Source organism: Aphanomyces astaci, assembly GCF_000520075.1.
Source record: "Aphanomyces astaci strain APO3 unplaced genomic scaffold supercont1.69, whole genome shotgun sequence".
NCBI lineage: Eukaryota > Oomycota > Saprolegniomycetes > Saprolegniales > Verrucalvaceae > Aphanomyces > Aphanomyces astaci.
The window spans coordinates 262488-275136 of record NW_009798332.1 but is presented as its reverse complement, the minus strand read 5'-3'; the positions used below and the strand labels follow the sequence as shown (position 1 = coordinate 275136).

The following is a 12649-nucleotide window of genomic DNA, read 5'->3' as shown; positions in this document are numbered from 1 at the left end:
AAGGTATTTCGTGATTTCCTCATATGTGAGTTTAATTAACCAATCACATTGCTAATAGTCACACGTGTCCAGAAATTCTCATAACGCACTGTCTGCCGAAGTGGATCTCGCTGTGTAACATACTCTATATTCAATTCAGCAAATCTCATGTGTCCTTCAGCAGAAAATATGTGCGATTCAGCAATTCTTATGTGGCTCTCAGCAATTCCTATGTGGTCCTCAGCAATTCTTATGTGGCAATATTTTATCCTCTCCGGGCAAGTGTACGTTGTACACAACTTAGACGATTTGGTGCGGGAAAGATATTTCCGCCCAGGGTGCAGCGCACTCGCCGAGCAGTTCCTGTATGCAACTGAGTTGGATACGTGCGAACACCCCTCAGCACACCGAGCTAGTTGCCCCGTTGACGAGGTTGATGGATATCACGACCAAAGCGACCGACTCCCGAAAGAAAACCGGATACTTTAACCGGATTTTTCGAGGCCTTAAAATAATCTCCCCACGCTTGTCAGCGCCGTCGTTGAAGTTCTTGCGTGTCTTGCCTTTCTTCTCATCGCCAATACGAAGGGGGCAGGTTGCCTTCATGTGGCTAGTGCCATTGATATTCGCATTGCCATGGCAGTAGAAGCATTCAGAGTAGGACGATACTTTAGTCTACTTCACCTCATCGACCTTAGGTTAACGGCAGTATGGCGCTTTCTTTCGCCCATCACAGTCCACTTCGACAGTTTGCTACTCTTGCTGCTTAAGATTTGCTTGAGCATTAGCTTCAATGACAGACAGCTTAAACCCGTCATGCATTTGAATCACATTTTACCCAAAATACACCGATGGAAACGCGGCAACTAGTGCTTGCGAAATTTGGTGATCCGAGATCGCTATCTCCCCCTTAATTTTCCTCGCGAAAGTTCATTCAATTGGTTCTGCAAAGTACACATCCGTTTCATAACTCCATCACACTGTTGAACGGTTTAGTTGGTAGTGAGATGGACTCGCTGTAGCGGGTACTTATGGCACTCAGAGATTACTGTCCGTACTCCCACTCTAGCATCGCCCACACTTCATGAAGATGAAGCGTCAGGTTGTTGGTAGTCCCTTGTAACTGTACTAAAAAGTCCACCGGTAACATTTACCAAACTGTCCTCTAATAAAAGTTTCTTTCATTTTAACACAATACAACATATTGTTCTTTTCAAACTCTGGTGCTTCGTTAGGCCCAACCCATGATTCGTCGCGAGGGCGTTGGGTCGACCACCGGGCGGGAATTGGAGCCAATCGGCGTACGCCATGAGATAGGGTAGGAGGAGTGAATTGAGGCAATTCATTGGCTAAAATTAGAGCATACAAACACTAAATGCTAAATGGGATTCTAATCTGATCATATTCATCGGTAGATTCGTGAAAAACGGGCTCATATCGGTTTTACCCCCCGCAGGACTATATGGGAATTCTTAAATCGCCCCGATCCGAATGTCCGCGAAATGACCCCAATGACAAAAAGTCGGATTTTCCTCACAAAACAATCGATAATTATCACCCTATTATTATGCACTTTCCTGGGCTGAGTCAATGGACGATCCGATCTTGCCGCATTAACACCTGATGCGCGTAGGCCTCGTATGCGAGTCTCTCCGTATCCCCAGCACACACGCACACCGAATGTACACACATACATCTCAATTACACCAACTAGACGCCCGCGCTACCGCAACGTGGGACTACACATCGTCGTACTGCCCATGCAGTTGTGGAAAACTGAGTTTGATGTCCAATTTCTGCCCAAATCTTAGAAATTCTATCCAATCATATCATCGCGGCTGTTTGTTGGCGACTTTCACAATGGCTTACAGTTGGCTAGTTTAACCGGAAAGCACAATAGCTTCACATGTTACCAGAGTTCAACTTGATATGTAGTAAGGTCGCCATAGTGTTCGCATGGCTTGAATGTGTTAACTTGTCCTGCAAAGTTGGAGGTTTTTCATCCTGAATATTTAGAACTTATTTTATTATACTATTTCTATTATGGGCGGAAGTTAAGTTGACTGGCTAGCACACTTCACACCTCACATTCAAATGGTTGACGTCGACCCACCCAAGGGAGCAGATGGTCGGCCCCCCAGGTGTCTGTCGATGCCGCCCATGCTGAAGTCGAGCTCTTTGACATGTCGGACGTCGCGGACTTTTCGAGGTGCTCTGTCCTGAAGGCCACTGTCGACGAATAACATGTGTGGCCTGGTGTATGGACGTTGGTATATCACCCAACGCTATGACGTGTCCTAAGTGCCCCTATGCAGCGGCGTTTGATGCGGCGAAGAAGCGATAATGATGCCGTGCTTGTGAAGGTCACGGGAACGTCAAGATTGGTGTTCGAACAGGTTCGTGGTTCCAACGCTGCACACTTTCTATGGAGACGACCTGTGTCTGCCGTTGTCACTGAAGAAGAACTGACAGTGGAGACTGGGGTCGACGTGCAATGTCGGCTTGACAGTATTTCCACCAATAGAAAAAGGTTTGTGATATGTTGCTGCTATGAATACCGCCTCATCCAATAGGATTTTCGGAAAAAATACTGACCAATCTGAGTTTAATCATTTGTCGGTAATCCAATCACGCGGTCGAATTTTGTCGGTTTTGTGTCGTTTCTGTCTTATATGTTGTAACGGTTCCCATATATTAAGAGTTGTGTTCCCGGTCGCACTTTTTCCCGGCTCTCTGTACAATCGAGGCGGGGCTCATCTTTCGGCTCTTATCAGTTTTATTCCCGTAGGACGATATAGCATTAATAGTTACACGTTAACAGTGGTCGCGGGCGTCGGGTGGGCCAGTGGCTAAGGTAACATGCAAATATACATTTTGAGAGGATTAGACTGACGAGGATTTGCAACAATTAATTATGCTTTCAATTGTACCTCGTGAAATCAATTGAATGTATTTAGAAAGTTTTAAAACTTCAATAGCCTGTTTATGGTCAGTTTTTCTTTCATTTTCAATTGCATCTCACAAGATATTAATATTTTAAGTTTTGAACATTAATCCTAATAAAGGTTATTTTAATGGAGCTGAGATCTACTATATATTAATACGTACTACTCTGTCCAACAAGAATGGTCATATTTGCTTTTGGCTCAAATGCATTTTGCGCAAATTAACAAGTAATCATTAGCTTCCCATGTTACCAGAAATCAACTTGACCTCCAGCGAGGCTGCCACAGTGTTGGCATGGCTTGAATGTGTTAACTTGTCCTGCAAGGTGTCGACAAGGCAACCAAGTTGCCGGTTTTATATCCTGAATATTTAGGACGCATTATATTATACTATTTCTATTATGGGTATACAAACTACACGTATGTATTAAAATTACAGTTGCATACAAAAAGTACTTAATAAGTAAAATAATATGAAATGCGGATATGTGTATAACATAGTGCATGTACATGTACCATAATAAATAAATATAAAATGCAGATATAACAACAAATACCCGCCATCTTCCGTTATTTATCCAACCCTATTTGTTATAATATTCCTAAGCCAGTAATTAAATTGTCCTTATTCCGAATTACATGATAAAACTACTGTTCCCTTTTCATTGTCAGAGCCAAGTTCGGTGTCGCTTCCAGGCAAATCACGAGAAAAGTATTCTCCAAAGCCAAAACCATACTTAATCTCACCTTTCTCTTTGACATGTACGCCTTCCCAGCGGCTCTCTTCGTGTTGATGATCTTTGTGCCGCTTGCGTTGAGTCGATTGATGTACTGGGCATTGGCATCACCATCTTCTGCACGCAGGGGGTGGAGACGGACATGGACGTTGGTTGGTCAGGGCCAAACACCCTAGGAACGTGATGTTGTAGCTCTTGCGGCTCCAACGGTAGTATCGCTACATGTGGCCAAGAGCTCTTCAACCGACCAAATAGTTCTGAACGATGACACGATCGCTGGCAATATGGTCATTCTTCGCTTGCTCCGCAAAGGTGAGCATGCCACCTGTCGCCTTCTTCAACGGCAGCACCACCCGGACGTTGTGCTGAATATCTTGGTAGCCTTTTTCAGTCAGAACTGCGCATTGCTCCATGCCGAGCTCCGAGGCCTTAAGCGTCGTCTCGCCGGTGCGCTTTGCCAAGTTGGGCAGGTGAGAGTCGATGTTCTCGTTGAAGATTGTCTTGTCCGACATGCTGCCCTTGTAGAATTTAGTGCAGTCGATCGCGAAGCCATTCGGTACCACGGACACTTCGACCTCGTGTCCATACAGGGAGTGATTGCCGCTGAAGTACAGCTTCTTCTCTTCATATTCGCCGGTCGGTACATTCGTTTGCTGGAACGTGACGTCCATGGCGTACCGAGCAGCCGGGAAGTTCTTGAACCGAAACCCCGACTCCACAAGGCCTGCATTGGTCACTTCTGCTAGACAGTTGTGACAAACGTTCGCATGAGGTATAGGTGGAGAACGATCAGGAAGGACATGACGCGCTTCTCGAAGGTCGTCTGCTTTTGCTTGAATACGGCCGCAACTACTTTCTAAGTACCGCAGTGCTTTAACGACGTGAACAGCATCAGGAGCAGGTCTCGAGCAGATACCGCCGACTTTGTCCAGAGTCGACATTCCAATGGCGGATGACGTACTGACACACCTTTGTCCAAATGAGGTTGACCTCAGACGGCGAGAAGTTTGTCTTGCTTACAAGCACGTCCCCGACCGAGTCCATGTCGACGGCCACCAACGCAAGCCATTGGGCGGTCGTACCTCCAACGCCGGTTACCACGCGACCCATCGGCGGGCCGGGGTCCGTGTTACCACTGCCAGCTGGTGCCCGCCCAGACCAATTCCGGTAAACCGGCATTGCGCCACCAACCAATCGTAAGTCTCTTCAACAATATCGCCAGCGTCACTGTCCCACGGGCGAGCATTAGGTGACCTCGGTACCGCATGTTGGCCGCGTGATTGGCAACGAACCCATCCCAAAGCGCCAACGCATGCACCACCACCATCACCGGCCATGACGCCGACACCGACGCCACCGGGCCCACGGCTGTCCCACGACATGGACACTAACGCACCGCCTGCACCAACCCCACAGACCGCACTATCTGCAACCGAGAAGAGCTCGCAGATGCCCTGGGAAATATGCACAAGCACAGAGCTAAGGCCCGCTACCGTCGTGATGGTCAACGTTCCGTGAAGCTGGCGAAATTTATGCTAGGCGATTTTGTTTTGGTGGCCCGGGCTCTCCAGCATCCGGGAAAGCTAACGTTGCGTTGGAAGGGACCTTTCCGGGTCGTGAAGGTGGTCTCCGACTACCTGATGGAAGTCCAGCAGCTGGTGCCTCCGGGAGCGACGTCCCTGCACCATGCGTGCCGGCTCCGCCTGTACTGTGAAGGCGGACGTGAAGTCAATGAAGATTTGCAGGCCCAAATCGCGTTCGGCGATGAAGGTTTTTACGTGGAAGACATCCGGGACCTGCGTCTGCGAGATGGGGTCTGGGAAGTCCTGATCAAGTGGCTTGGCCTGGATGATCTGGAGTCGTCCTGGGAGCCGGCCCTATCGATCTATGATGACGTTCCCGTGCTATTCCGTCGCTGGGCCAAGGCCCGGAGCAACGAAGACGGCGTGAGCGAAATGATTGACGATCTCACGACTGCATGTGGCCACCCAATGTAGGGGGAAGTGTTCTCGCGAACTCCTCTAATGTTATGAATTAATATTCACTTTCATAAGTCATAGTTGTGAAGACTGCAAGGGCGGACCAGTGCTTCGTTCTTGAGAGTTTAGTTGAAGCACAAGTTACCGCACCAACCGACTCGCTGATACAACTCCCCCACCACGGTATTTATGGCTGCTGAGCAGTGTCCGAGACTTCGTGGCTTTGGTTGGCGTATGTGGCGCATGAGGCGTCTGCTGAGGAATCGCTCCTTGATGGACAGCACGACCTTGTTCACCGCGTAGTCACGGTACGTCTTCGCATCCACATTGACTGACGCAGTGACCATCTTTCGTGCAGGTCGATTACAGGAGTTTCATCAGGCCCGTTTTTGCTCAAAGAAGGGCCGTCAAAACCTGCTTCAAGCCGAGGACGAGCCACATCAGCCAACAGCATGACCATCGGGATGAAACGCTTGGACTTGCAAGCACAGCGATCATAATCACCCTTCGTCACGTACGTCTTCCCGCTATCCTTGTCTGCATTGAACCATTTGTCGTCGAGATACGCCATATCCTACATGTCAGAAATATTGTAGGGTGCCGGCACTGACTGAGAGGGCTGTGAGTTCAGCTTCGATGGCCGCATCGCCCATGCGATTGCTCAGGTTATCATTCATGCATTCCATCTGAATGTTCACGTATGCACCACAGAATGCAAGTCGCTCAAATTTGCTGGCATCCTTCTCAGTCGGGACGATCGACGGTTGATCGTCCAAGACTTCAATTGGCGGCAAAGTGTGGTCACCGATATCCCAATAGCGTTGGCCATGTCGCGCATAGTGCTGCGATCGCGTGCTGGTACGCTGCCGACGATATCGGTGACCTCGTGGGCGGTGTAGCGAGGCTTTGGACCTACATACCCTTTCTTCTTGGATGCCAGTGACCCGCTCTTGAAGTAGCGCCATATCTTGCGGACTGTGGCGCGGCCAACTTGCGAATTGCTGTGGCTTCAATGGAATCGCGCACGACGTCCATCTTCATGCCTGGTGTGAGTTTACGTGTTGCGCGCGGGGCAGGGCTCATGGCGGCAAATTCAAATTTCGACACAGCTACTTTTACGTCGTGAAAATTTGAACTTCTTTCGAGCTCAAAATCGGTTGATCACTGATCCGTCACGTTATTAATAACGTTAGTTTATTGATTTCGATTTCGACCCCCAAAATCTGGTTTTTGCCCCTTGGTGCCAATAATGGACGCTACCTCTATTTTCTTATTGTCGAATTTTCTGGATGTCACGCGTGGAAACCCGATACAGTACCGAGGAAGTATAACGTTAATGCTGTATCCTCGTTTTCCCTCAGCTCCTTTGTATAAATAGAAATCAGGGTGAAACCATCGACTTCAATAATGGTCGTGAACAGTCTTTTCTGGCGCCACCAGTGTTCAAGTTTTGTTACAAGGCAACATGCATCTGCCGCAGCACTGGTTAAGGGACACCCTCGGTGCTGCCTACGTTGTGGCGTCCACGGGCCTCGGCTTCGTTGGTCTCGGGCTCTTGCAGCCGTTCGTGGCCAATGATTATTTGTGGGCCGCCTTCAACGACTCGATGCCTGTGGTCACGGGGCTCCTTAACCTCGAACTCACCGTGCCAACCGACGGCTTCGATCTCTTCGGTGCCACATACCTAGCTACTGACCCTTCCCTGGGCGTGCAGGCAGCGTATGGACGGAAGATCATGTTGCAACAGTGGACGCAGCTGGACGTCCCCATCACAGCGCTTCGTACCATGAACGCTGCGGACGTGAGCAGCCTCATCACGATCTACTGCTGGGCGGATCTGGAGCGCCGGTGGGAGCTTGCTTTTACATCGCAGCGGCAGGCGCGGTGTGTCGAGACCATGTCCACGAACGCAGCCGTGTACCTTGAAGCCGTCTTGCGTAACGTTGACTTGCCCGGGTGGCTGGCGATGAACAGGGTAAGCTTTATGGTGCACATTGGCCAGCCCATCGTCGACTCCGGTGCCGCAGGAGAAGCGTGGCTCTCCACACTCCTCCAACACGACGTTCTCTCCGTGGAGGCAGAAGCAATGGTGTGGATGACACACGGCCTCGTGGAATTCCAGCTCCAGTTTTCCAATTGGTACAGATACGGCGTCTCGGAGACGCTTGTCATCGAGAACGCCCTCGGCATGACTTGGGCATACCCGATCAATACGGTTTCGGTCGTGGCCTACTACAACCCGAGTTGCATGCTGTTGAACAACCTCTTACTGACCGCCTTGGCAGCCATCGGCGCTGACCAGAGCCTCGTGCGCAACACGCCCACCTCCTCAAACACGACGGCGTCCTTGATCGAGATTTTCATCACAGGCTTCGATTTGAGCCCGCTCAACCTCCTTCTGCACGACAGCATAGGTGGTATGAGCAACATCGACGCGTGGTGGGTGTCGCCGCCCAGTCAGCTCATGTCCACCGTTGGGTACTTTCGATCGCTTGTGCTGCATCACATTGCCACCGACGCCAAATTTGCCGCCGCCGTCGCCGCGATCGCAGCAGTGGCTATCCAAGTCACGCCGCACCAATGGGCCGATCCGTCGCTCCGGTTTTACGGCGGCAACTTCCTCTGCTCGGACGCGCCACTACTGCCGACGGTGCAAGAGTCGTTTGGGTTCTACTCGATCTGCGGTGCCATAAGTCCACTCTCGGTGCAGTGGCACCCGTGGAACGCCCTCTTTGCTTTCGCCATGCTACGGCCGACAAATGACAGCATATGTGACCTGGGAGCGTCGCCGGTGCAGGTCCAAACTTGTCGCGCTATCTTTACTGCCACGTTGACGACGTTCCAGTTGTTTCCACCGATGGAGATGACGCCACCGACGGCACCTGTCCTGCAGCAGATCGGGTACAGCCAAGTCGTAAGCAACCAATCCAACTTGATACTACAGATGCAGCATCTCCTCGACCCTACCTACGCATTTTTTGGGTGGATGAGCCTCTACGACTGGGCCATGAACCAGCGCGAAGTGATCGCCATTGTCGGTGACGTGTCGACGATCACAGTCATGTCCCCGCTGTATCCATCGGTGTCTCAACACCCGATCACTGCAGTCGCTGCGCTTGGACCGTACCTCTGGAGCTTAGCAGCTGTTGCTTCCGTGGTCCTAACATTGGTAATGGTGCTTGTCCTCGGCATTTGGAGCTGGAACCGACCCTGTGGCACGCACTGGTTCCTCTTTCCCCGCCTTGTCAGTTCAGTGTGGCTGAGCCGAAGCATTCTCGTCACGCGCAGTCTCATCGCCACGGGTGTCCTCGCTACCGCTCCGATGATCACCCACTCCACCCACGGCACACTTGCAGTGACATCAGCACCACGAAGCCCATGGGTGTCCCTCGTCTTGGCTAACGAAGCGACGTGGTTGGTTTACGTCTTGCAAGAGATCCTCGCTCCTCTTGTCCGCGGTCACCAAGCCGCTCCGATCATTGCATGGATCGCCGTGGCCATCTTGGACATTGCGGCACCGGTCACTGTGGACATGACCGTCTCCCACGAGTGCACGATTCCAGACATTATCCGCCGAGTGGAGTGCACGATCGGCACTATCCGCATCGGGAGCTTCCCTCGCACCGCCACGATCGTTGTTATCCTGGTCGCAGCTTCGCTTTTGGTTCAACCCCACCGCACACGTGGGCGCTGGAACTTACTTTTGCCAGGGACAGCGGCAGCTTACTTGACGTCGACCGTCGACCTCGACTGTGCCACGGCTGCCATGTGCGGAGTCTTCGTCGCCAGTCACGACTTTCTTTTTGACATCAAGCTCTGGTTGCGGAAGCCCCAATTCACAACAGGTGTCCCTGACACGAATGATGCCCGACCTAACACTGTAGGCAAGCTCAGGTCGCTGCAATCCACGTTTATCGACAAATGGTTGCACAGGAGCAACGTTTTGCCCAGCACGATATCTGTAACTGAGATTGAACCCTCGAATTCACAGACCCCCGTAAACTTTGCTGTTAAGCAAGGATCACAATCATCACAGGTACGAAGGCAGCGGCGACTGCGGGCGTGCATCTTCGTCGCCGGCATCGGGTACCTCGGTGTCACGTTGGGCAGCAACCTCGTCTATGTGAGCGTCATCCAAGAAGCCCTTTCGAACGACTTTGGATGGGCTGACTTCAACACCACGGGCCACTACATGTTCCTCGCCAACCTCTTCAACGACCAACTCAACTTGGGCACTGCGACCACCTCCGACTTGGCCGTGGCTTCTCCCAAGTACGGTGACTTTCGACAGCTCTACGACGGGACGAGTACTACTGTGATGTGGTACGAGGGCGCTGTCCGGCGTCTGCTCTACGATCCCGAACGCATCGTCCTCACGGAAGTGATCGTTGGCTTGAGGAGCATGGACCCGTGCCAGCTGCCGTGGATGTTCACGCAGTACTGCTGGCTCGACTTTGGCCAGCAGTGGGAAATGGCCAGCAGCGGCATGCGACAGCAGCGCTGTACCCGCCAACAAGCCAACGGTGCCGTGTACGTCGAGGCGGCGTTGCGCAATGTCAACGACTGGGCGGCGTGGCAGATTTGTTGGGGTGCCTCGTTCGACGTGGCCGTCCGGGAGCAGTTGGCAATCTCCAAGCCAGGCCAAGCTTGGCTTGCAACGACCACGGGGCTTCGTGGCTCCGTTGATGCCGAAGTCGCCTACTGGAGTGACAATGGGATCTCGACGTTTGTGCTTCAGTGGCAAAACTTCAAAACAACTGCGTTATCAGACGCCTTTGTCATCACGACGGCTTTGGGCATGCAGTACACGATGTCAACAAGCTCTGCCCCCGGTGCTATGCACCTCGACGCCCAGACGTCCCTTCGGATGTACTGGTCGTGGGCCAACGACCTCCTCGCTGTCGCCGACAACTCGTCTGCGATCGGTGGCTACAGCCTCCTTCGCGGCAGCGCAAACTTTGCTTTTGCCAACACGACGAGCCAGGCGCTCTTGCAGATGTCCCAGCAACTCCCATCACCGCTCACTGCCGGATTTACCCTCGTGACTCAAGCCGTTGGTCCGTTTGGCGTCGTGGATACCATCTACGTCCCGTGCCCACCGGCGCTGCTGGCGTACTACGGCAGCTTGAAGCACGAGTTGGCAGCCTTGCTGTTGACCAACACGACTGCCCAGGCCGCGTACTTGGCCCTGGCGCCACCGCTTTACATTGGCGACATCGTGCCCGGTGTGTTAACCACTGCCAATGTTTTGGTCACAGGGGGCAACCTCATGTGCGACGACGACTCATTCGCGTCGCAACTAACGCTCAATGTGTACGCGAGCTTCGGCACCTCGTATCTGTGTCCAACGCAGATCCCGGAGTATCTCACGCCGACGGTGTTCGAGATCGCACTCGCGATGCATGCATTCAACAGTAGCCATACGGTGACGACGCCCGACCTAGAGGCCGTCGTAGCCCTCGACCCCTTCGCAACGGCGGTGTCCGTGCCCGCGTACGGCGCCTTTTACTCGTTTCTCGACGACAACGTGGAGTCCCTACCCGCATGGACTGTCGCGCAATCGGCGTGGGTAGCCGTGAACGCAGCGAACATCTCGTTGGTTCAGTTTATCCTCGCCAACGGCACGACTCGGATGTTGTATCAAACACCGTTGTTCGTGCCATCGCAGCCGTACTGGACTTTCTACGCGTGGTGTCTCGTGTACGAGTGGGCCGCGGGGATCCGCGAAGTCGTGTCCTTCCAAGGCGACGTCGGCACTGTCACCACCATGTCTGCCATCATTGGACAGCTGTCCGTTCCCCTCGACACGGCCCTCGTAGCCAACAAAATCGCGATGGTTTTCCTCGGGTCGGTTTACTACGTCACGTACGTAATCATCGCCGTCACAATCGTGGCCATGGGCTACACACTCGTCTCCCGCGGCCGCATTGAAAGCCTCAACCTCTTTGAATTGAATCGGATCGTGGGTCATGTCTGGGTCGGCCGCCCGCTCCTGATCCTCCGCAGTGTGACCGCTCTCTGGCTCCTCAACACGAAGCCGTTGGTTTTGAGCAAAGTCGGACTCGGCACACACCTCACAGCGCCACCCGTGGCCTGGTACAAATCGATTCTCGCTGCGTCCGAGCTCACGTGGGTCGTCTACATCCTCAACGACGTCTTTAGTTGTTTCACGCAGCAGCACACGGCAACGTACGCGGCTGCTAGCTCAGTGTGCGTCTGCTTCATCACAACCGTGTGGACACTGGTGTCGCCCCACAGCTGCACCGTCACCCTCGATCGGACGTGCGCATACGTCAATATGGACGGCGGGATGGATTGTACCAGCGGTGTCATCGCCGTGGGCAGTGTGACTCGCATCTGGGCCGACTTAGCCATCGTGCTGGGTTGCGTCGTCTTGTGCGCCACTATCGACATGAAATGCCGACCGGGCGTCCCGCCCTTGTTGATCCCGACGCTTCTGCTGAACGCGTCGAGCTACTACATGTTGGACTTTACCCACTGGCGCAAAGGCAGCGACTTCTTCTTGGACCAGACGTCTGGCGTCCTCTCGGGCTTGCTCACGCTGCACTGGAAGGGCACGCTTTATATCTTCGACGTCAAGAATTGGCGGTTCGTGTCGCTCGTGGTTGATGCGAGTGACGAATCTATGGCATCGTCGATCCCGCTCAGCCGCATTGGATGACTTTCTAGGCCAGGCGCCGAAAATACTCCTCGATGGATTAGCCTTTGATGCTCTGCAAATACCTATATTATATATTATTATTTGTGTCTATCCGTCTAAGTTAGTGACTGTAAGTTAGACCTCTTGGTCATATACTGCGTTTCTAGTAAGGTATGCATTTATATTCTATGTATATCGGCAGTAGTTGTATACATTATGACAAAGTGAATGATTCATCATTAAATAAATCGATATTTATCGATCAAATGACTGCCGTATACCCCCCGCTTCAGTACCTATGAAAATGTCAGTGAAATCTGATCACAACCGGTACACGCCCAACCTGAA

General features: G+C 52.3%; 4 protein-coding genes across 4 annotated transcripts; 2 read left to right on the top strand and 2 right to left on the bottom strand.

Annotated features, from left to right (window-relative positions):
* Positions 1–3900: 3900 nt before the first annotated feature.
* H257_15402 (hypothetical protein) lies at positions 3901–4771 on the bottom strand (the record flags this gene model as incomplete). Its single annotated transcript, XM_009843513.1, has 3 exons — positions 3901–4403; positions 4526–4583; positions 4631–4771. 3 exons carry the CDS (start codon positions 4769–4771, stop codon positions 3901–3903), a joined length of 702 nt encoding a protein of 233 aa, XP_009841815.1.
* Positions 4772–4996: 225 nt separating this feature from the next.
* Positions 4997–5658, top strand: H257_15401 (hypothetical protein; the record flags this gene model as incomplete). Its single annotated transcript, XM_009843512.1, has 2 exons — positions 4997–5170; positions 5263–5658. 2 exons carry the CDS (start codon positions 4997–4999, stop codon positions 5656–5658), a joined length of 570 nt encoding a protein of 189 aa, XP_009841814.1.
* A 107-nt stretch (positions 5659–5765) lies between these two features.
* On the bottom strand, positions 5766–6605 carry H257_15400 (hypothetical protein; the record flags this gene model as incomplete). Its single annotated transcript, XM_009843511.1, has 3 exons — positions 5766–5954; positions 6008–6214; positions 6252–6605. The coding sequence occupies 3 exons, from the start codon at positions 6603–6605 to the stop codon at positions 5766–5768; spliced, it is 750 nt and encodes a 249-aa protein (XP_009841813.1).
* A 421-nt stretch (positions 6606–7026) lies between these two features.
* On the top strand, positions 7027–12634 carry H257_15399 (hypothetical protein). Its single transcript, XM_009843510.1, has one exon. It carries the CDS (start codon positions 7106–7108, stop codon positions 12320–12322), a length of 5217 nt encoding a protein of 1738 aa, XP_009841812.1. The 5' UTR covers positions 7027–7105; the 3' UTR covers positions 12323–12634.
* The last annotated feature ends 15 nt before the right edge of the window (positions 12635–12649 follow it).